Source organism: Plecotus auritus (assembly GCF_963455305.1).
Source record: "Plecotus auritus genome assembly, chromosome: 13".
Taxonomy (NCBI): domain Eukaryota; kingdom Metazoa; phylum Chordata; class Mammalia; order Chiroptera; family Vespertilionidae; genus Plecotus; species Plecotus auritus.
This window is the reverse complement of record NC_137779.1, coordinates 27,826,537-27,849,855: the sequence shown is the minus strand read 5'-3', so window position 1 is coordinate 27,849,855 and position 23,319 is coordinate 27,826,537. Positions and strand designations below refer to the sequence as shown.

Here is a 23,319-nt window from a genome sequence, read left to right as displayed (position 1 = left end):
TCAGCGGCTGCAACCCGTGGGGAAAAGGACGAGTGTCAGGACAGTCGGTGGAACGTTCACATTCAGTAGGCATCAGGAGTCACTTGTTGGGGAGAGACAGTGCTGGTCTTATGTCGCACCCACCTCACAGCCCAGGAAAGAGACTTCCTTGGGGACCCAGCCTCTCCACCCCATGGAGGCGCCTCCATCTAGCCAAGCATCCCCAGCCCCTCTCTCTGCCACTCCAGGACCTCAGTTCCCCCCACCCCAGCCTCCCGTGTCTGCCTCCCATGTCAATCTGGGGTTTTCCACCTCCTGGAGTTTGGTCTGGGGGAGAGATAGAAGCCCAGGGAAGAGAGGGATCCCATTTGACCCAGGCCACACGGTGGGACCATCAGGCCACTCCAGCCTCCAGGACCTAGACATCCCTCCTTCCTACCCTTCTCCACCCCTGATCAGTCTCCCTCGACCCCCTCAACACACACAGGTCACCCCTTCCAACCATCTCTCTTGCTTTCCTCTGTCCTAGCTTGGCTTCTTGACAATCCGACAGGCTGTGAGCGCCTCCTCTCTGCCCGCTTCTGTCGCGGTGACCTGGGCTCCGCTCTGCTTGCCTCCCAGGCCACCTGCGCCAGAGTTCTCCGCGTGGCCACCAGGGGGAGCCCGAACCGCCGAGAGGCCACCCCTCTCCCTGCGCCCCGCCCCGTCCGGCCTCGACCACGCCCCCTTCCGACACCACGCCCCGTCCGGCCTCGACCACGCCCCCTCCCGGCGCTCGCCCCGCCCCGGCCGGCCACGGCCTCGTCGCTCTGCTGCCCCAGCGACCAGGGCCCCCGGTGACCCGGTCTCAGCTGTTTGCTGGGTCCCACCATGGGCCCTGCCGCCCGCCCCGCGCTGAGGCCGCCGCCGCCACCCCCTCCGCCGCCGCCGCCGTCGCCGCTGCTGCTGCTGCTGCCCCTGCTGCCGCTCTGGCTGGGCCTGGCCGGGCCGGGCGCCGCGGCTGATGGCAGCGAACCCGCGGCCCGGGCGGGGCGGGGAGGGGCCAGCGCCGTGCGGGTGGACGTGCGGCTGCCGCGGCAGGACGCCCTGGTCCTGGAGGGCGTCAGGATCGGCCCCGAGGCCGACCCGGCGCCCCCGCTGCGCGGCCGCCTGCTACTGGTGAGCGCCGCCCAGCCACCTGGCCGGGCCTCGCGACGCGGACCCCGCACCCAGATCCGGCCTTCATCCTGAACAGCCCAGCGCCCCCTGGCAGCCCGGCGCCGCCTCCCCAGCCCTCCCAGGCCCCCAGCATTCTTGCTTCTAAAACCTGAGATCCAGATGCCTTCCCTTCCAAACTCGTTCCCAAACCCCGGCCTGGCATCCTCTGTGTCTGACCCTCCTAACTTCCTCTCCTCCCTCTGCCCATGGCCCGTTGCTCCACAGATGGACAACGTGGATGCTGAGAAGGAGGTGCCAGGGGGAGGCTGGATCGCAGTGGCCTATGTGGGCAAGGAGCAGGCGGCCCAGTTCCAGCAGGAGAGTCAGAGCAGCGGCCCACGGGCCTATCCCAAGGCGCTGGTCCAGCAGGTGCAGGGGATGTATGTGGGGGAGGGGGTGGGAGGAAGGGCCTTCAAGGCACTTGCTAGAGAGCCAGACTGCCAAGAGGGACCCTAAGGAGCTTCCAGAAAACCCCTAGGCCTGGGTGGGGCCAGGGACCCCGGTTTGGAAAATGGAATCTGTATAAACAGGTGTGGGGGGGGTCAGAGTCAGAGAGAGTCAGGACGCCCCCAGGCTCTGAGAATATCCAATGGGGAGTTCCTGAGGCCGGTGGAGGAGGGCAGGCCTGCCCTGCTGGGACCAGGGAGGGCACAGCATTGTCTGGGTCCCACAGAGCATGTGGGGGAAAGGCAGGAAGGATAAGGGTTTCTGCCCTTGACCTCAAGGAGCGTATAGCTGGTCCGCCCAGTGGAAAGGATGCCTCCTCCGGGGCTAGGAGCTGAGAATACCTGGCGACGGGCGTGGGCAGGGCGTCGCTGGGGCGTGGGCAGGGCATTGCGGGGGCGTGGGCCAGCCTGGTCTCTGTCCTGCAGATGCGGAGGGCGCTCTTCCTGGGGGCCTCTGCCCTGCTCCTCCTCATCTTGAACCACAACGTGGTCCGAGAGGTAAGCCGGAGGAGGCTTTGGGGCTCTCGGGCTGGGGTTGTGGGCGACCAAGACCATCTGACCTCCCTGTGCCCCTACAGCTAGACATATCCCAGCTTCTGCTCAGGCCCGTCATCGTCCTCCATTATTCTTCCAACGTCACCAAACTGCTGGAGGCCCTGCTGCAGTGAGTCGGGGTTTGAGCTCCAAATTGGGAGGCTGGGTGTTGAGGATCCCGGCTTGGCCATGGGCTCAGGGCGGGGGGTGGGGGGTGTCTTGAAACAGGGCCTTTCCTATTATCCTACGGCTGAGCTGGAAAATGGGCGAGGAGACCTGAAGGAGGTGCCAGGGCCTGCAGCGAGGAGGCCGCTCTGTGGGTGGAGGGCACTGGCTCTCGCAAGGAGGAAGCCAGGGATCTGATTGACAGGCTCCTCCCTGGGCTGGTGGGCCTCCCTGGCCTGGCTGGTATGAGAACTGGGAAAACCTATGGCTGGGGAAGCCTGGGGGCCGAAGCAAAAGGGCTGCAGAATGATAACTGGAGGGCAATGGCGGGGGGTCACCTCCTCAGAGCCCTCTGTCTAGCTCCTCGGCGGCTTCCCTCCCAGGAGGACCCAGGCCACAGCTGAGATCACGAGTGGAGCGTCCCTGTCGGCCAACATCGAGTGGAAGCTGACCCTGTGGACCACCTGCGGCCTCTCCAAGGATGGCTACGGCGGATGGCAGGACCTGGTGTGCCTGGGAGGTAGCCGGGCCCAGGAGCAGGTGCGTGCTGGGGAGGGGAGGCTCGGGCAGGACCACACACGGGCTGTGTCTCCTGGAGGCCGGGCTACGTCTGATTTTCTCTGGATTTCCCGGTGCTCCGCGTCGAGAGGGTTCAGAGGGATTCTGCTCGCAAGCGTTTCTCCGGTCCCTGTCTGTGCGGGGCAGGCCCCAGCCTCCTGGGATGCAGCCTCCAGCAGGCGTCTGAGGACGTGGGCCGTGCGAGGCGGCTTCAGGTCAGGCAGATGTAGGTTCAGGTCCTGGCTCTGAAATCTTAGCTGAGTGGCCGCAGGCTGCGTGTCTAACCTCTCTGGTCTCGTGTTCCTCGTTTGTGAACCAGGACGGCACGGGGCCACAGACTTGGCAGGGCACTGCGTGCGTGAAGCTCATGGTGGGCGCTGAGCCAATGGGCTGCGGCTGCTACTTGGAATATCTTCATTGTTACAAGGGCTTGCGTAGAGTCACCACGTAGCTTTTGAGACCCTAGGGCACTCGGGGCTCTATGCAAAGGGGTGTGGTGGGCACAGAGGCTGTGATGCCTGGGCGCTGCCCTGTTAGGTCTCAAAGACAAGCGGAAAAGGGGACTCTCACCCAGAGGCGGCCTTGGCAGCCCAGGCTAATTCACGTTTGAGCAACACGAAGAAGCATACCTCTGCGGAGGAAGCAGGCCCTGATGCGGGGGGATGGAAGGGCTTTCTGGAAGAGGAGGGAGCCCCCTGGGTCTCCCCTGGAGGGCAGCCTACACGGATCTCGGGGTGGGGGGTGGGGGGAGGCAGGTATTGGGGGGAAGGGGTGTTAGTGAAAGGCGGGAAGAAGTTTGGGCACAAAGGCTAGAGCTCAGAGAGGGGCAGGCTGGGAGCGGGTCCGAGGGGCCTGGAGGTGGGATAACAGCCTGCAGTTGGGTCTGGCTGGTACAGTGGGCACAGCTGAGCGGCCATGCTGCTGGCCAGGGCGGGCCGTGGAGGAGCTGGATGGCCGTGGAGCTGAGATGCCTGCAGGGCTGCTGGGCCGGCTCTCAGCCCCACCCCAGGGCCAGGCGCCTCCCTCCGGCCCCTGGGAGTCAGAGCTGCAGCACCTGTGTGTCAGACACCCCGCCTTCCCTCTTCACCTGGAGGGTCCCAAGATGCACTGAGCCTGGGCAGGCTGGGTGGTGGGCCTACCGCAGAGCTCCGGGCCAGCCACGCCCTCGGCCCACGGGCCTCCAGGTTCTGCCCCGAGAGCTTACCCTTTAACGGCCACTCAGCGAGTCCTGCCATGTGCCAGCCTAGCTCAGCGTGGCATGGGCACGGCCGCAGGGCAGCGCCAGCCCGACTCCCGGGGCCCCATCCGGGGAGGAGAAGGGCCAGAGGCTGTCTCTGCGGGGTGAGTGCTGAGCTGCTGTGGGCACGGGCCCTCCGGGCACGGGGAGGGCACCGAACTTCGCTGAGGCGTGTGGGGAGCTCCTTGGAGCAGGTGCCACCACCCACCACGAATGAGGGGATGACGGGGACACAGAAACCACGAATGAGGGGATGATGGGGACACAGAAACCGGCTGGACAGCGGGGAACTGGGACTCACAGGTGCCCTCGCAACGGCACCCCCAGTGCCTCTGCCCTGAGCAAGAGCAACGTCTTATGATATTGGCAGCACCAGTCTGTCCAGAGCGTGGCCTCTTGTAACCACAAACAATTCCTCGGCCCCTCTCCCCCCGAGGATGGTCGTTGAACTTCAGCATTAGCTGGGGAAGAACATGGTGGCAGAGAGCTACTGAGAGTGCAGAGCTTCTCAGTGACCCTGTTTATTATTAGTCACACACCCACAGGCCGTGAGACGGTCCCCATGTGGGCGAGGTGTGCCCGCTGGGAGCAGGCTGGGTCTGGCGTGCGATGTCGCCTCATTTCCTGAGCCCGCTGCGTAGTAGTCCGCCTGGCTGCCACACTGCATATAGTGGGCGTTCAGGGCGTGAAGTTCCCCCAGGAGCTCTGAGCACCCCCACCCCGGGAGCCGCTCAGAGACTCAGTGAGGCGCGTCATAGGGTTTCCTCCCTCCAAGGGGCAGCAGCAAGGAAGCACAGGTGCAGAGTGGGTGTGTGGAGAGCTGGGCAGGCGAGGCGAGGGGGGGCACCGGCCCAGCCCGGTGGTCAGGCAGAGCTTCCAGAGCAAGGGGCGTCCAAAGACAGTAGCCCAGGGAAGGGGCAAGGAGGGAGGGGTTCCCCGAGGGGAGCAGTGTATGGAAGGCACAAGAGGAGGAAAGGAGTGGGGGACACTCCAGAGGGAGGGGCTGGAGAGTTGAGGGCCCTGAGGCAGGCCGAGGGGTTTGGGTTTCTCATGGGGGAAGGGTGTCTAGGAGGGGCGTGGGGTGACCAGGTCTGCAGCTGTGGCTGTGGTGGGAAACGGGTGGGGGAGGCTGGAGCAGTAGAGGGGTGGGCTGGAGAGGAGGGACATGGGAACCCAAGGAGAGTGAGGCAGCAGCCCCTGGGGAGCCCGGACAGAGGTGGGTGGGTGATGGCGGCTAGAAAGCAGAGCAGCAGCGCAGGTTGGGGGTGGGGTGGGGAGTCCTGGCCAGGTAGACACTTGCACGAGTTGCCACAGCAACGGGTTAGCTGCTCAGGAGGGGCCTGGGCTGGGGACAAGGAGGGTCCCTCATGTGTAGGACGGAGCAGTCAGCTGGCAGACCCTGGGACGGAGGCATCAGGAGAGGGAGCCAGGAGCCAGGAGCCGGTGCTGAGGGACCTCACCTGCCTGGTCCTTGGGGTGGATTTACTGGGGGGAGAGGGCAGGGGCCCCGTGTCCCTGACACCCTGCTCCCTCCCCAGAAGCCCCTGCAGCAGCTGTGGAACGCCATCCTGCTGGTGGCCATGCTCCTGTGCACAGGCCTCGTGGTCCAGGCCCAGAGGCAGGCGTCCCGGCACAGCCAGCAGGAGCCCGGAGGCCAGGTGGGAGCCAGCCCAGGGCGTCCCGGGCCCCCAGCCCTCGGCCCTGCCCAACGGTGCGCGTCCTCCCCCCCAGGTGGACCTGCTCAAGCGCCGCGTGGTGCGCAGGCTGGCATCCCTCAAGACGCGGCGCTGCAGGCTGGGCAAGGCGGCGCAGGGCCCCCCGGAGCCTGGCGCGGAGACCTGCGCCGTGTGCTTGGACTACTTCTGCAACAAGCAGGTGAGGGCCCCGGCAGAGGCCAGCCATCGGCTGACCTGTGACTCCCCCACTCTACCCGAGACCTCGGAACCACCCCCACCAGCACCGTGGAAAGCAGAATGGGGGGTGGCAGGCCACTGGGGTTTCAGTTCCCCGGCCTGGGTGAGGACACGGGGCCAGGCACCCCCTGGAGGCCTGCAGCTGTGGCCTGAGCCCTTCCTGCCCTCCCCACAGTGGCTCCGGGTGCTGCCCTGCAAGCATGAGTTTCACCGGGACTGCGTGGACCCCTGGCTGATGCTCCAGCAGACCTGCCCGCTATGCAAGTTCAACGTCCTGGGTGAGCACCGCGGGTGGGGCCCTTGGCCGGCTCCACCTGGTCCCACCTGACGCAGCCCTCCCTGCTCTCTCCCCTCCTCCCTGCAGGGAACCGCTACTCAGAGGATTAGCTGCCCCAGCTGGCGCTCTGCACGGGGAGATGGGACCCCCCCGCACCTGCACTCTGGCCCTCGGCCTGGGCTCTTGGAACAGGACGGCGGGATGGGCAGGACAGGAAACCCTGAGGGTGCGAGGAAAGATGGGGCCTTCCCTGTGGAGCAAGGCACCCCACCACGTCCACAGCCCCCAGGCCGACGGGTGCCAGGCCCAGACCTGCTGGGAAGTGAGGAAGAGAGGCCCCTTTGGGGTCTCTGTGTACAATCCTGGGTGTCTGCCTTCTCTGCCGGCAGCCCCAAGGACCCGGGGCAGGGGCCTGGGGAGAGGTGGGGGCGGGGGGAGCTCTCTGCCTGCCCGTCAGGACACCCCGGGGCCAAGGCCGCAGTGGTCACTTTTGTGCTTATTTATTGGGGGGTGGGGCGGGGGAGGCGCTGTCTGGCCTCGGGGGCACCCTGGCCAGACCATCTTTCGGGACACGTCTTGGTCAAGGCTGGGATGTGAAACCCAGAGGCCTCCTGCCCGCGGGCCTTGGGCTAGGAGCCACGGGCTCACGGCCGTCCAGCGGGCCCCCTCCTGCCCGGGGAGACCAGGGGCCGCAGCAGCCATCCAGGCCTGTGCGCTCCGTAGCGGCGGGTCACTGCCCAGGACACTTGAAGCCCCCGGATAAATGTGGTGCATCTTCCACGGGCATCCATTTTTTTAGAAGACTTGGGGCAGGGGAGGTGGTTTAATATTAAAATAAACACGGATATATTTTAACGTAAGAAATAAAATGTGTGTGGATGTTATAAGATGAAAAAAACAAACCTTGGGGTCTACTGCCTGAGGGAGGTGGGTTGTAAGACAGCCTCATGGACACGCCTGCACAGTCCTGGAACTATGACATGAATGGCTTTGACTCCCGTGATGAAGTGTCCCCGAGAGGGAGACATCCGAGTGGGCTTCACCCGACCACGTGAGGAATTCTTTGCTGCTGACCTGGAGATGGAGGGGCCACGTGGCAAGGAGGGCTGGCGCCTCTGAGCCTGCGCAACCCAGCTGACAGCCATCGGCGTGGAACCAGACCTTGGCCGCGCAGCTGCAGGGCCAGCATTCTGCCAGGACCAGAGGAGCCTGGATGCTTCCCCGGAGCCGTCAGACGTAACGCAACCTGGCAGGTACTTTGATTTCAGCTTCGAAGACCCCGCCACACCGGCTGGGACTTGTGAACCACAGAGCTGGGAGCGGAGGATGCAGAGGGGCTGGCGGTGACAGTCCTTCCCCTGCACCTGGGCCTAGGCCTCCTGCCGCAGGGAGCCCCCAGCCTCCCTCAGGGACCCCGGGCTGTGCGGCAGCAGCTGGACAGGCCCTGGCCGTGCCAGTTCAGCTACACACGTGGCCCCTGGGGACCCTTCTCTGTAAACTGGGTGCTCCGCCTGCGGGCCTCCTCACCAGGGGAAAATGTCAGGAAGCTGGGAGCGCCCACCCTAAGTCTTCAGCAAGGTCTCAGGGCCTGTCCCTCACAGTCGTGGCTCAGGGCAGGCTGGAGGCCCCTGAGGAAACGGGACTGCAATGGGCTGGCCTGGCTGGTGGCACCAGTGCCGGGCAGCGAGGGTTAGGCCTGGGAGAGCCAGGGCTGGCTGGGTGCCCCGATCTCTGGCTGGGTGGGGCCCTGCCCTGCTTTCAGTGGCCTCCTGGAGATCCAATCTCCCGGATCCAGAGAAACCTTTGTGGCTTACATTTCCTGAAGGGACTCCTCAAAGAAAGGAGTCTTTAATGTCCTCAGAGTCAGGCTGGGAGGCCCCAAGTTCAGACCTGGGGCGGGGAAGGTGTCATTGCCCCCAGAGCAGGGACCCCAGCCTCAGACTCCTTTCTTACCTCACGTACCCACATCAGACCCATCTCCAGCTGCTCTCCACCCCTGCACACCCTTCCACTGACCCCGCCCTTTGCTGGGGTGTCACTGAGTCCCCTTTGGCCCTTGCTATGGGGATCAAACGACTGCCTGTCACCTGGCCCAAGTGCTAAGCAGCTAGGAGCTTCTTTCTGCCCTGGGTGTGCCCTCTTCTCCCACTGCCCGTCAGGAGCCCCCATTTACTGAGGTCCCACGGTGCGCCAGGCCTCTGCAGGCGATGATCTCAATGGCTGGGCCTCGGTGGTCCCTGCCCAGGACGGGGAAGGCAGGCTCTGCCCCTGGCTCAGACAGTGCTGTGAGGCCAGGTCGCTGTGGGTGATGGCCAGGCTTTATTACGTTGGGTGGGTTGCCAGCTACCTGTCCTTTAGCCCCACCCACTGCAGGCTACATGGGCGGCTCCCGGAGCTGGGGTGCAGGGCTGGCCGGCCCCCGGCTTGGCGACAGTCTCCTCCTTAGCCTGGCCAAGACCTGGATGGGGTTCTGGGCACAGTTGGTCGAGTAGGTCACATCCTCCAGGGAGGACTTGCTGGATCGGCCACAGGACTGCGGAGGTGGCGATGCCCGGCGCTGGCCCGGCAGGATCTTGCCCGCACTAGCTGCCCTGCTGCCAGGTGAGTGCCACCTGCCCAGAGGCCTGAGGAGGACCAGATGGCATGAGTCCCTGTGAGCAAGAGGGACCAGCCCGCCCGTCAGCCCCACCTCTGGCGAAGCCTCACTCACCCTGGGGACACTCTCTGGGCTGGGACGGGGGGTGCTGCTCCCTGGATTCCCTGGCTGGGACGGGCCCAGAGCTGGTCCTGCGGGATCAGCTGCAAAGAGAGCCAAGCTCAGAGAGACCCAGGCCCCCTCCTGTTCAGAGGGCGGCACAGCCAGCGGGCGAGGGAGGGCCCGGCCTGTGTCCACAGCCCTTCCTCTGAGGGGCAGGGCTTGGGGAGCCTCCAAGACCGCCTCGGCGGCAGGAAGGGTGGGAAGGTTTGCTTTCCAACGAGGCTCCTGAGTGCACTTGGAATCCTATATAATAAAACCGTAATATGCAAACCGACCAAATGGCGGAACTACAGGTCGCTGTGACGTGCACTGACCACCAGAGGACAGATGCTCAGCGCAGGAGCTGCCCCCGGGTGGTCAGTGCGCTCCCACAGGGGATCGCCTCAGCCAGAAGCCGGGCTCACGGATGGCAAGCACAGCAGCGGTGGCGGTGGCGGGAGCCTCTCCCGCCTCCACTGCAGGCAGGCGGTAAGGAGCGAGGGGTCCTGGACTGCGAAAGGGTGCAGCCCAGGCTGAGGGACCCCCCTTGCCTCCCCCCGCAGTGCACGAATCTCATGCACCAGGCCTCTAGTAAGAGTATGAAGGGCCAGAGGGGAGGACTTGGAGCTAGAAGGCACTGTGACATCTCCCATCTTAACACATGCGGGATGTTTCCCAGCAGTGGCCTAAAGCCGCCTGCGGTGTGGGGGCGCTCGACAGGTTCCCAGCGTGGGGCCAGGGCCTCTCCAAGCCCGCAAGAGCCAGCTCTCAGGTGAGGGCCCAGGCTCCCCACCTTGAGGCCCCCCTGCTGGGCCACCTCCCGAATTTTGGACAGCATGGACTGGAACCGCCCGTTCTCCTCCTGCAGGACCCGGATGCGGATGTCGTTGGCTTGCACCTGCCTCTCCATGTCGTCCATGACGTTGCCGGAGCCTGTAGGGACAGGTTACCTAGGACCTCACCCGCCAGGTCTGCCTCTGGTGCCCAGCAGGACAGGGCCTCGGAGGGCAGGCATGGTCGGTGGCCCAGCAGGCACAGGGGAGCTGGGCAGGGTCGTGCACGGGCCTCCCATCATCCTCCCTCTTGCGAGGCCTGGCCTCCACCGCGCCCCCCCCCCCCCCCCCCGCTCCTCTAGGAGACTACATTATAGAATCTGAGAGCTGGGTGAAGACCTAGCACATAGACAAGCCTGTTTCTGGAAGGCCAGAGAGACAATAAATTGCCCAAAGCAGCTGCTCTTGGGCATGAGCCAGGAATTCAGCAAGGATGCGCTTTCCCACCACTCGGGGAGTCATGCTTCCTTGGGGCCGAAATAACCGGGGCGAGCCCCTGCCCTCTTTGGTTCTGGATTTGTAGTGGCCGCTCCCTGCCTGGCAGGGCAGTGGAGAGGGCAACAGGGGGTCCAGCATGTAGCGATAGGTCAGCGCTCGGGATGATGACTTGTCGTGGCCAGTTAAACTGCATGGATCTTCCTGGGGCTCTGTGAATGGATTCACCCCTGGGGCTTAGAGGGAGGGCTGCAGGGGCTGGACCAGGACCCAGGTCCTCTGCTGAAACGGGTCCCTAGCACTCCTGGGCCATGGCGTCCGGGACCCTGGACAGTGGGGGCTGTGCCCCTGGAGCAGGCTGCATGGTGTGGTTTGGGAGATGCTCGGACGGGCCCAGGGATGTCGAGCGAGGACTGGCACGTGACACGTGGTGATGGGCAGTCTACACAGGCAGCCAGACTTGTGTTTGGATGCGGCTGTGTGACCCCGGGCAGTTACCTCACCTCTGGGCTTCATGTCCCTGTCTACACAAGCTGGGGAGTTGCAGACCCCGGGTCCGGCCGCCCTGGGTCCCAGCGTGCCCCGTGCACCATCCCCGGGCCCTTACTTTGGATCTGGGTCTCGGCAGGCCTGTGCAGGTCCGGGAAGGCCACCAGCAGCCGCTCCCGCTCCCTCAGCGCCTCGAGCTCCCGTTCCAGCCCCGAGATGGTCAGCTGCAGATCTGTCACCGCCTGCTCCAGGCCTTGCTTCTCCCCGTGCAGGCTCTGCAGCAGCTCCTGGGACAGAGGGAGGCTCAGACCGGACCCGAGGAACACTTCCTGGCTCCCCTGGGGACACCCGCCCCTTCTACTCCCTCAACATGGGACAGGCCTGCAGGCACCCAGCTACCTGGGGGCTCCTCCCACTCCCCTGCCCGTGCCCACCTGCTGGGCCTGGAGCTGGCACTGCCCCTGCTCCCTCTCGCTCTGCACGCTCTGCAGCTGCTTCTCCATGTGGGCCCGCTGGGCCTCGGCCTCAGCCAGACTGCCCTGGAGCTCCTCGCGCTCCTGGTCCAGGCTGTCCAGCTGCTGCAGCAGGGCTCGCTGCTTGGCCTGCAGGGACTGAGCCGGGATGGGCAGGCGGGGAGGCCGTGAGGCCCATGGGGCTCGGCCAAGCCATGTGGGACTAAGGAGACTACAGTGTCTGTGACCTCTGCCCCCAACCCTCCCTTTTGAACCGAGTCAGTCTGTGTGTGTGTGTGGGGGGGGGGGGGCTGTGCACACACGTGAGAGGCAAGGGGCAGAGGGAAGAGGGCAAGGGGTGACACATCCGCCCGGTCAGAGCCAGACCCCCAGTTTGCAGACCTAGAAAGCAGTTGGCTGACTATCGGCCTCCCCCCAGGAATTTTAGAAAATGTTTTCTTCTTTTCCTTAGATCTTCAGCCCATGTCACTTGGAACCCACATTTCCTGACACCCACTGAGTGCAAAGCAAAAAGAACCAGCCCCGGTCATTTCTGAGTCCTGGGTCAAGCTCTGGCTAACTGTGTGGCCTTGGTCAATTTCCTTCCTCTCACCGTGTCTCAGTTTCTTCCCCCATAAAATGGGGATGACGAGCACCTGCCACCTACTGTCGTGATGAGGAGGAAGAACGAGGGGGCTGCAGAGGCGGGCCCAGCGCCTGGCTCACAGAAGCCACCTGATGCGTGGCGACCGTGACTGTTCTTGCAGCCACTGAGAAAGGCACCCCAGTGGGGGCTCCTGCCAGACCCCATTGCCCAGGGCACAGCTGTATCCTGTGCTCCGGTTCAGCCTCTGTCCTCCCTATCCTTCCTGTTGCTGATGAATTAACCACCAGCAACTGGAGTACAGTGCAAAGGCCACCTCCTCCCAGAAGCCATCCTGGATTAGCACAGATGTGACTACCCGTCCCTGGATCCCCGCGGCACTTTTCCTGCCCCTCTCGGCCACCTGGCAGGAGAGCTGTGGTGGCACATCTGCTTGGCCTCCTTTGGCCGTGTCTGTCTCTGGGTCACCTTTCCCCCGGTGCCTGGCTCAGGGGAGGCTCAGGTCCCCCATAGAGGTGAGTCAACCCCAAACCTGGGGATGTGTGGGGGGAGCAGGCACCTTGCACAGGTAACCCCCACCCCCACCAGTGGAGCCCTCTCCCTGAAGCCTACAATGCAGGCACCCAGGGCGCTGGCGAAGCCCCCGCCTCACCTCCTGGCGGCTGACCATGCTGCCGACGCGGGCCTTCTCCTTGTCCAGCTCGGTGCTGGCCCAGCGAATCTGCTGGCTGGCCCCGTCCAGCCTCCCGGCCAGCAGCTGCACCTGCTCCTCCAGCTGCTGCACCTGCCTCTCGGCCTCCGCCCTGCGCCCGGCCTCCTCCTGCAGCTGCTGGGCCTTGGCCTCTGCAGGATTGAGCGGGCGCAGGAAAGGACAGGGCAGGGGAGCCCTGGGTGCGGGTCCCTGCACGGCCTGGGACCCAGGCTAGGACCGGGGGTGAATGTGTCACCGCACGGCCCTGGGGCTGTGTAACTGGCCACAACATGGTGCTCGAACCCCACCTGAGGTGGGTTCTGAAAACGGAAGTGGCACCCCAGTTCGGGTCATTACCCAGCAGTGTGGTCGCTCAGGCCCGTGCTATTCCCTTCACCTTTGCCCCAGGAGCCCAGGGGACAGAGATGGAGGGCGCTCGTGCTGTACCACCGAGCACGGGGCACATGTCAGGGTTCCTCACCCACGGCCTGTGCGGACTCCTGCTGCTGCTTCAGCTCCCCCTCCAGGGCGGCCACCTTCCTCTTGAGCTCGCTTGTTTCTATGCAGCCAAGAGAGAGTCCCCTCAGAGGTCCCTTCAGGAGGCCTGGCTGGTGGCCTGCATGCCCAGTGTCCCCTAGAGAGTGGTGGCAGCCATCGCCCTGTGGAGGCGCCACCTGGGCTGGAGGGGGAGCTCCGGGAGGTCCAGGAAGCCTGGTCCCCGTCCGCCCTGCTTCCTGCTGGCTGGCTGCCACGTCTCTCTACCTCCCTGGGCCTGTGTCCTCCACGGAGGCAACGCGAGGCTCAGAGAGACCAGGGATTTGCCCAACTCCCTCCGGCCTCACATTAGCGGGCACTGGCCGACATGCAGTGTCAATGGCTGCGTCTCTTTGCCTAATGGCTTTTGCCAAAGCCAGAGGCCACCCTGCTGGCTAGAGGTGCCAGGGAAGCCAACTCCCCAGGAGTCACCTTCAGCGACCAGCAGGAGCGGGTGGGTGAGTGCCCCGCGCCCTCGCCCCTCGGAGGGGACAGCTCTGGGGCGCGTGCTCTGCCCCGGCCCCGGTGGTCCCAGTGGGCTTACGCTCCAGTTGCCTGGGTGGCACTGGCCTTTCCGGCTGCCTTCCTGCCCTGCTCTATGGCTCACTCCCCAGCCAGGGTTCCTTCCACCCCAACTACTTGTCCAGCAGCCCCGGTGCAGGGTCTGCGACGGGAAGAGCCCACACTAAGGCTGCAGCAGAGCCCTCAGGGAGGGCTCCCCGGAGGAAGTGGCACGAGGGCCCAGCCTCTGGGGCACAGACCTGCGAGCAGTTGCTGCTTGTCGCGCTCCCACTGGGCCAGCTGCTGCTGGGCCACGTCCTCCTGCCGCCGCCGCTGCCCCTGCTCCTGCTGCAGCGCCTGCTCCAGCTGGCCCACCTGCTCCCTCAGTCCGCCCTTCTGCTCCTCAGCCTCCTCCAGCTGGGCCCGGAGGGGCCCGACCAGCTGCGTGAGGGCTCCCACATGCTTGCTGAGGCGGGCCAGGTCTCGGCTCTGTTCTGCCGCCCAGTGGCCCACAGTGGCAGCCGGCAGGGGCTTGAGCCCCATGGTGTTCTGCACCAGCTGCTGAAAGTGGCCCAAGGACGAGGGCAGGTTCTGGCTCTGACACAGGCCGATGACCGCCTTGCCCACCTCCCGCAGGCTGCCCTGCACGCTGGCGCACGCGTCGCAGGGCACCAGGGCCGTCTCCACCGTCTGCGAGTGGACGCTCCGGGTGCTCTCCGTGGTCCTGGCTGGAGAGTGCAGGGAGACGCGCACGGAGAGGCTGCCGGGTTCTTGGCAGGTCGGGGGCAGGCCTGGAATTGGGGAGGGGGGCTTGATGAACTTGGCGGTCACAAACTCAGGGCTCCTGGCGGGCTCGCCCTTGGCTGTGGGCTTGGAGATGGGGGTCTCCCCTTGGGTTGCCCTTTTCTGTGTTCAGGAAAAGAAAGGGAAAGCAGGTAAGGGGGGGTGACAGGCCTGGGAGGGGACCGCTTCCCTGGGGGTTTCTTTTTTTTTTTTTTTTTTTTTTTTTTTTTTTTAAATATATTTTATTGATTTTTTACAGAGAGGAAGAGAGAGGGATAGAGAGTCAGAAACATCGATGAGAGAGAAACATCGATCAGCTGCCTCCTGCACACCTCCCACTGGGGATGTGCCCGCAACCAAGTCACGTGCCCTTGACCGGAATCGAACCCGGGACCCCTCAGTCCACAGGCTGACGCTCTATCCACTGAGCCAAACCGGTTTTGGCCCCTGGGGGTTTCTGTGACAGTGTCGCCCGAGGCTCAAACCCTCAGCTGTTGCTGAACACCAACGTGAACGAAAGAGAACCTTTTTCTGTCTTTCCACTGCCGCGGTCCCTAAGCCCAGGCCTCCTCTTTGCTGCTCCCCACCCCCACCCCCAGCTCGAGGCAGTTCCCTCCAGGACACTGGGAGAGTGACAGTGACAGGCACGGGGCCGGGTGCTGGCTCTTTCTAGTTGACGTGACTACTCTCGTGCCACCACGGCCCCTCGGTTTCATTCCTCTCCCATCAGGGCGACAGTGGTCCTTCCCACTGGGTGGCTGTGAGGATGATAACCCTCCCTTAACAATGGGCTCATAAGAACACTGTCACCCAACAATGCCCCGAGAGGTGGAGATCGTCGTTACTCCCATTGTACAGGTGAACAAACTGAGGCTCAGAGGAGGCAGCGTTTGTCCAAAGTCCCGCAGGGTCAAGAGCAGAGCCCGGTAGCCCAGACGTGTCCCCGAGGCCTGTGCTGTAACACAAGGTCTTGACTGGGCGGCTCTGGAGTTGACACTCTGCCTCGGCAGGGTGGAGCCAGGAGTGCGCACGGGGCATATACGGTGTGCCAGGCCAGGAAGCGGGGGCGGGGTGGGCTGGTGTGAGAGTGACCACAGTTGGGGAATGGGGGGTAGCTGACCCACCTGGGGGAGCATCTGCTGGTAGAGCGTGCCCAGCTTTAGCAGGCTGTTCCAGAAGCGCCGTACCGTGAGCCCCACGGACATGCAGGGCCCCACAGCCCTCGCAGGGGGCACTGTCTGCTCCGAACTGAGGGTCTCCAAGTAGCTGGCACAGCTCTGAAGCAGCAGCAGGAGCCTGTGGGCAGGGACAGCGGGGTCAGCGCCGGTGCCAGTGCGCCCTCCTGCCATACAGTCGGCAGCCTCTGGCTCCGGGAACTGGCCCAGGCATCAGGGCCGGGCGCGTCTCAGAACATGCTCTGCCAGGCCAGCTGCAAACCCAACTCAAGGGCCACCTCCTCCGGGAAGCCCTCCCTGAGGCCCAGCTTGGGGGCCTCCTTGGTGCAGCACTCTGCCCGCCCGGCAGTGTCCCAGCGTGTTGCTCTGGGAGGAAGCTCTGGGGGCTGGGCCTGGCCTCAGCGGCATCCTGAGGGCTCAGAGTGCTGGGCAAGTGGCTGCCTCACATCACAGGGCGCAGAGCTCGAGCCTTCACCTTTCAGGGGACAGAGCCGAGTCCTGAGCGGGAGGAGCTTGCCCACAGCCGCCGGGTGAGCATGCAGGGCCGGGTGCCCTGCAATTTCCTGGTTCTAGATGGGGAGTTTGGCGGGGGGGGGGGGGGGGGCTCTGAAGGGCAAGCTGCTCCTGAGACCATGAAGACTTGGAGTGAAGCGAGCTAGGTCTCTATCCTGACCTCTGAGGTCAAGATCAGAGTCACGGGCTTACTTTAAGGAAGATGGGTGTTGGGGGGATGTTTGTATTTGTCTGGGAACCAAGCTCTTTCACAAAACACACCAGGCAGGTAAGTGACCTTCTGTTACTGCAGGTGCAGGGGGTCACCCCAAACCCACTGGCCTTGGGCAGAGAGGGCCCAGGGGAGGAGGTGCCAACTGTCCCCAGGCCCTGCCTCTCTCGGGGCCGAGGTGTCCTCCTAGGAATGGGGTCAGGGTGCCCGCTGCACAGGTGAGCAGCGCTGGGGTGGGAACGCGCTCGGAAAGAGGGTGTGGCACGGCCTTGCAGAGCGATCTGTCTGCTCAGCCAGGGAGGAGACCCTCTCCGTGGGATACTGCGAACTGCATGACCTGCATCCGTACCCATCACCCCCTCGACATGAGCTGAGCACCTCCCCATGCTACACCCCGAGCCGGTGACAGGGCCCTTCCCCCAGGGCCCCGGGCTGCCCTGGCTCTCAGACCCTGCGGCCTCTGCAGGAGTTATGCACACGCGTGGAAGCTCAGGGGGGCTCTGACTAACTCGGCAGGGGGTGGGCAGAGGGAGGAGGGAAGGGGTGGGAAGACACGTCCGCCACAGCGTCGCAGTGGGGGACGCGGACACTGGACCTGGATGGACGAGGGGGCTGAGCCAGACCAGCGAGGAGTGGGCAGAGCAGTCCTGGAAGAGGGCACAGCATGTGCACCGCCGCGGCGGAAGGGCGGGGTGCTCTGTGCGTACACATTCAGTCCCTCACCGGCTCCAAATGGACACCAAGGGCTTCTCCAGGCCTCTGAGGAGCGGGTGCCCTGGCTTCTTGGTCCCGGGCCGGCCATCCCCCAGCTGCTGGGGTCCCTGCGTGACGGGCCCCCATGACTACATTCACGTGCAAGGTTTTGGAGCAGGGGGAACAGGAAGGGAAAGCTAAGGACCATGCTAATGTTAGTAAGAGCACAGAAGTGTCGGGGGTGGGGGTGTGTGTGGAGGGTCCACTGGCCTCTTCCCAGCAGGGCCAGGGTTTGGAAAACACATCCCATGTCTGGCCCCGCGACACAGCCCACAAGTGGGAAGGGCACAGCCCACAAGATGCTGGGACGGAAACTCTGAGCGGCAGCTGGAAGCAGCCAGAGGCCGTGGCCAGAGCTGGGGAGCCAGCAGCTCCCCGAGGGCGGGCGGGAGAGGACAGCACAGCACACGGCACAGGAGGGATCACCGTGAGGGCCCTGAGCTGACCTGGCCCCCAGCAGTACTCAGAGGTGATTGTTGCTACCAACGTTGCTACCAGGGGGGTCCCATGGCTGCTGCTGGCTTAAGGGGCGGTAGCAGCACCCCGAGAACGGCAGGTTGGTCAGGGCCCTCACCTGTCAATGACCAGCTCCAAGAGCACGGCGTGGGACAGCTGTGTGAACTCCGGGTCCCCCGGCACGTGGTCATAGTGCTCTAGCAGGGCCACCATGTCCAGGTCACAGGCCACATGGTCAGGAAACTTCCAGGAGGGGAAGCGCACGGGTCCCGCTCGGGAAAAGACGTCTACGATGGTGCCCTGCAGGTCGGTGAGGTCCTTGCGCAGGCTGTCCATGCAGGCCTGACTGCCCAGCAGGTGAGCCATCCTCAGGGCTCCTGGGATGGGCAGAGACGAGCCCCATTAGCCAGAGCCACATGGCTGTGGCTAGAGGAATCTTCCTCAGGCCCCAGTCTGCCCAGCGCTCCGGAGCCCAGGCCCTGGGGAGGAGCCTGCTCTCCAGCCCCAGGTCACCAGGCCCCCGGAGGCCTTTACAGGTGTACACAAGTAAAGCGCTTGGTTCAGTTAAGACACCAATAAAAGCTCCTCATCAACAGTAGTTAGGACTATGGTGATTACATTGTTAGCGCAACAACGGCACGGGCCATCCTTGTGTGGGGCAGCTGTCTGCCTGCTCCATCTCCCCTCTGCCCCTGCGGCCCACACAGAGCGCTTCTTGTCCATCTTCAGAGTCTGCGGACCTGTGATTTGGGTGAACTGTGTTCATGGCCCGCGACTCAGAAGGCGGGCAAGCGACACTGTTCTCGCCGCTCCCGTGGCTCCTCGCGTGCCCCCGGCAGGTGCTGTCAAAGCCAGAGCTCTGTTCAGAGCTGGGCAGCCCCATGGATGCTGAGCCCTGACCCTTCCCCACCCTGGAAGGGGTGTGGGGGAGAGAAGGCTTATCTTTTGTGGATTTCTCAGCAGCAGAAAGTTCAGAACTAGCTGGGAAACTTGTCTTCCTCTGACCTACCAGGTGCACCGGTTAATAATGCAGACTTTTTCAATAGATGGAGTTACACGTATGTTGATATGTATGCGATTTGATATGTAGGCTATTTTGTTGTATTGACAACAAGCTTCAAAACTTCGTATGTCAAATTTTCTGAAGGTGTTAACATCATAGATATTTTTGCGCTTAAAAATGTCGAATTTTGGCTGAAACCGGTTTGGCTCAGTGGATAGAGCGTCGGCCTGCGGACTGAAGGGTCCCAGGTTCGATTCCGGTCAAGGGCACATACCTTGGTTGCGGGCACATCCCCAGTGGGGGGTGTGCAGGAGGCAGCTGATCGATGTTTCTCTCTCATCCATGTTTCTAACTCTCTATCCCTCTTCCTTCCTCTCTGTAAAAAATCAATAAAATATATTTTTAAAAAATCAATAAAATATATAAAAAAATAAAAATGTTGAATTTTGTGCCAAAAAAAGAGCATTTGGGGGAAGTTTTAATTCATTACTTTATTTTGAAGAAAAGTGAGCTGAAAGTTATCGGGAAGCTTATGGTGAACATGCTCCATCTCAAGATACTTGTGAACGCTGGTTTAAACGCTTTAAAAGGGATGATTTCGATGTGAAAGACAAAGAATGTCCAGGTCAACTGAAAAAGTTTGAAGACCAGCAATCACAAGCATTATTGGATGAAGATGCGTGTCAAACTCAAAAACAACTTGTGGAAAGATTAAACGTTGCTCAGCAAACAATTTCTGATCGTTTACAAGCAATGGGAAAGATTTTAAAGGAAGGAAAATGGATGCCACATCAACTGAATGAAAGACAAACCGAAAAGTCATCAGTAAAATGTTGCTTCAACAGCACGAAAGAAAATCTTTTTTGCATCGAATTGTGACTGGCGATGAAAAGTGGGTTTATTTTGAGAATCCCAAACGCACAAAATCATGGGTTGATCCAGGTCAACCATCAACATCGACTGCAAGGCCAAATCGCTTCGGAAAGCAGACAATGCTCTGCGTTTGGTGGGATCAGGAAGGTGTGGTGTATCATGAGCTTCTAAATGAGGTGAAACCATTAATACTGATCGCTACCGACAACAAATAATCAATTCGAACCATGCTTTGATCGTAAAACGACCAGGATGGGCCAGAAGACAGGGCCAAGTAATTTTGCTTCATGATGACACACCATCACTTCAAAACCAGTTAAAGACACGTTAAAAGATCTTGCCTGGGAAGTATGAACCCACCCGCCGTATTCACCAGCCCTTGCTCCTTCAGATGACCACTTGTTCCGATCGATGGCACACGCACTTTCTGAGCAGCCCTTCAAAACGTATGCAGAAGTGGAAAATGGGGTCTCTGAATGGTCTGCCTCAAAACAAGAAAAGTTCTATTGGGACGGTACCCACCAATGACCTGAAAGATGGGGGAAATGTGTAGCTAGCGATGGACATTATTCTGAATAAAGCACTTTTGATGTTTCTCTTGAAAGTATCGTGTTTTGATTACAAAATCCGAATTTTTAATCGGTCAACAGCTAATCCCCACTTTTAACCGGTATCCACACTTTCAACCGGTACACCTAGTATTTCCACCTCCCTCATCTCAGAACATGGCACCCCTGATGAGTGCCCCTGGGCCCTTCCTCCAGACCCCTTCCTTTAACCCCACATCCAGACCACACTGAGAACCCCTCACTTCTGTCCATCACCACCGCTCCACACTCCATCTCCTTTCCTCTGCCCAGCACCGCCTTGCTCCCTGGGGATATGGCAGCCAAAGTGATCATTTAAAAAGGCAACCCGCCCCCTTCACTCCCTCAAACCTCTCCCTCCCCTCCTTGAGTGGCTTTCTACAGCATAAAGGCCAGAACACTGCCCCAGGCTCCAACCCGTGTGACCTGCCCTGACCTCAGCATCTCACTACCCATGTGCCCTTTCCCCCCACTTCCTCGAGATAAGACATCTCCCTCAGGTCCCAGGCCAGGTGAGGTCCCCCGTATCCGAGCATCCTGTTCTTTCCCATCTCGGCACACATCACGCTGGCACTGAATCCCTATCTGAGTAATTGTTTGTGGTGGCAGTCTCTCTACCTGGGAGCGCAGGGACTGTCCTTTGAGTTCCCTGGGATATGACTTAGCCACCTGGGCGGAGGGGCCTGAAGGCCCCCCTGTGCCCACAGGTGCTGGGAAGTGCAGAGGCACCACGGGGTGGGGGCGTTTGAGGGCTGAGCCTCCAGCCTCACAGGGGAGTATGCCCTGTTCTCACCTCGGTGCGGGTGCCTGCCCCTGTCTCAGACTAGCCTGTAGGCTCTGGGGCTCAGGGTCAGAGGCTCATCCGGGTGCCTGATTTCCTGTCCCCAGCGCAGGACTGGCCCCACGCAGCTCTTCAGTCCTGGGAATGAATGAAGGCCAGAGTGCGTGGGTGGGCACTCGGGGAGAGCTTTCTGGGGGGCCTGGAGGAAGCTGTCCCAGGAGAAGAGGAGGGTGTTCCAGGCTGGAGGAATCAAGTGGGGAAAGGGCAGGTGGGGTTGCCTGGCTTGGGCCTGAGCACAGGCAGCACGCTGCAACAGTGCCAGCTCCGACCACAGGACCTACTGTGCGCCACTTTCCAGATCTGCAGCCGTGCACGGGTGACAAAACGCAGGCTCTGGAAGGTGAGGGGTTAACCCAGGGTCACGCAGGGAGCTGGGACTCTGGAGTCCAACATCTCTGGCCAGGCTGCTTCTGGAGCAGCTCTGTGCAGAGGAAATAGGATGCAAGTCATATATAGGATTTTCCATTTCCTACTGGCCACACGAAAAAGAGTAAAGTGAAACAGGTAAATTAAACTTAACAATATACTTAACCCAATATGCCCAAAATAGTATCACTCTAACATGAAATATAAAATTAAGGTGTTTTTGTGTGAGTGTGTGTGTGTTTTTGCATCAAGTCTCAAAATCCAATATCCATTTGACACTTAAAAGTACATATCCAATTGGACCAACCCCTGTTTCCAAATGCACCCCCACATGGGCTGGCGACTACCGTCTTGGACAGGGTAGGTGTGGAGGGCCAGATCCTGTGTGTTTATTCAGCACAAGATGACTGAGTGCCTACTATGTGCTGGGCACGGGGTACAGGGAGGAACCACGATCTATGTCAAGAGGGTCTCTGCAGGGGGCAAGTCCTGGGTGTGTCAGCTGTGTCAGTCCCACCCACAGGGCACAGAGTACGCACACAAACACACACAGGCCCTCAGGCCTCACACGTATGTTGCTTCAGTGATTGCCTCTCATGAGATATTGCCGCTCATGAGATTTTATGTCCCCAAAGAACGAGGCAGAAACCAACAAGAGGAAAACAGACACACATCCTGGTTCTCCTTCCCGAAAAGGGAGGACAGACAGTGAGCCAGCGACGCCACCCCTGGGAGGAGGCTCTGGAATTCAGGAGCTTGCCGAGATCCCAACTCGTGTTAGATTCCAGTTCTGATAGCAGCGCAAATGTCAAAGAACAAGGAAGAACAGCTCCGTGTACCTGTGTCGACTGCTAGGAACATGGGAGATGTGCAGATATGAGCGCGGTTTGAAAACCACCCAGGTATGTGTCAGGGGAAGGAGCGTTGGACACAGGCTCTCGAATTTCTGAAGCTGCCAGCCCGCCCAGCCTCCGACGGGTGCGCCCACCGAGATTCGAGGTCACCCCGGTAAACACGCACTTTCGAAACCCTCAAACCACATCTGTGGCGGCTGTTAGTCTCTGACTCAGGATTGCTAATTGCCTGGATCCCTGGGGACAGTGAAGACATGGAGTGACGACCAAGGAATAAGTTAACTGCTCGGAGTAGAGGGCCGAGAGTGGCCTGGATTGGGGTTCCCACTCCCCCCCCCCGTAAGTTGCTATAAGAAATAAATGACGAAACGCCTGTGATGTTTGGCACAGAGTCTGGCTCGTGGTCATGTTCAAGAAGTCCCAGCTATCGTTATTATTCTACATGCATGACACTGACATGAACTACTTATGGGGTGTGTGTAAAGGAAGACTCGAGAAGGCACCCCTTCCTATCACGGCCCCATTTCACAGATGAGGAAGCCAAAGTCCAGGCAAGCGCTCAGGGCCTGCCCGCATTCAGGGGTTGGGAAGGAGAGGACAGAGGACAGGGACGGGAGGATCGCAGGGGTCGAAGCAAAAAGATGGGATTCCCCCGGGATCTGGGAAGCAAGAGAGTGGCCTGCAGGGAGGCACCTGTGAGAGTGAGGGGTGGAGCCCAAAGAAGCAGCCCCATGGTGAGGAGCGGGGACAAAGGGGACATCTGTAATACTTTCAACAATAAAGATAAATTAAAAAAAATAAAGGAAGCAGCCTCTACTGGAGACGGCCCCGTGGGGCTTGCAGGAGGGACTACGGGAGGCAGGGGGTGGAACCTAGATAAGGCAGGCCCACCGGAAAAGGGCCCAGCGGTCATTAGAGCTTGGGACTCGGGAAGGGGGTGTGGAGGAGGTGGGTCTGAAGCGAAAGAGGGGGCAAGGTTGGGGGGCTTTGAGGAGGCAGGCCCCGAGAGGAGGGGCTCTCCAAAGCGAGAGGCCGATGGGAGGGAGCTGGGGACTAGGAAGGCGGGGTTAGAGCTGCGAGGGACCGGCTTGGAGTAGAGGAGAGGGGGACTAGGGCCGTGGGGTGCGTGCGGGGGGCGTCCGGCGGGTGATGTACAACTTCTTACCAGTCTCCGGTGTCGCAGCTTCGGCCCCTGCTTTGGGTCGGCTCATGGAACTGCCCCCGGCGCGCCCGCAGCTCCAGAGAACCCCAGCAAACCCTAACCCGGCGCCCCGACCGCTGCCATGGCAACGGCGTCGGGCACCCGCCACTCCGGTGGGGGC

The 23,319-nt window shown here is 61.7% G+C and overlaps 2 protein-coding genes across 3 annotated transcripts; one reads left to right on the top strand and one right to left on the bottom strand.

The window, feature by feature from the left end:
• Positions 1 to 761: 761 nt before the first annotated feature.
• Positions 762 to 7,189, top strand: RNF215 (ring finger protein 215). 2 transcript variants are annotated; one of them, XM_080649683.1, is made up of 9 exons: positions 762 to 1,137; positions 1,402 to 1,545; positions 2,049 to 2,120; positions 2,201 to 2,286; positions 2,705 to 2,861; positions 5,655 to 5,774; positions 5,848 to 5,991; positions 6,205 to 6,307; positions 6,394 to 7,189. In XM_080649683.1, exons 1-9 carry the CDS (start codon positions 850 to 852, stop codon positions 6,414 to 6,416), a joined length of 1,137 nt encoding a protein of 378 aa, XP_080505809.1. In that variant the 5' UTR covers positions 762 to 849; the 3' UTR covers positions 6,417 to 7,189. The 2 variants fall into 2 exon arrangements, with proteins under 2 accessions (XP_080505809.1, XP_080505810.1); XM_080649684.1 differs by having other exon boundaries at positions 6,205 to 6,289; positions 6,394 to 7,164.
• Positions 7,190 to 8,604: 1,415 nt separating this feature from the next.
• Positions 8,605 to 23,307, bottom strand: CCDC157 (coiled-coil domain containing 157). Its single transcript, XM_080649671.1, has 11 exons — positions 23,163 to 23,307; positions 17,592 to 17,850; positions 15,490 to 15,661; positions 13,843 to 14,488; positions 13,029 to 13,106; positions 12,509 to 12,699; positions 11,235 to 11,411; positions 10,919 to 11,087; positions 9,837 to 9,976; positions 9,017 to 9,105; positions 8,605 to 8,930 (listed from the first exon to the last, which is right to left on the bottom strand). Exons 1-11 carry the CDS (start codon positions 23,206 to 23,208, stop codon positions 8,681 to 8,683), a joined length of 2,217 nt encoding a protein of 738 aa, XP_080505797.1. The 5' UTR covers positions 23,209 to 23,307; the 3' UTR covers positions 8,605 to 8,680.
• Between the last annotated feature and the right edge of the window lie 12 nt (positions 23,308 to 23,319).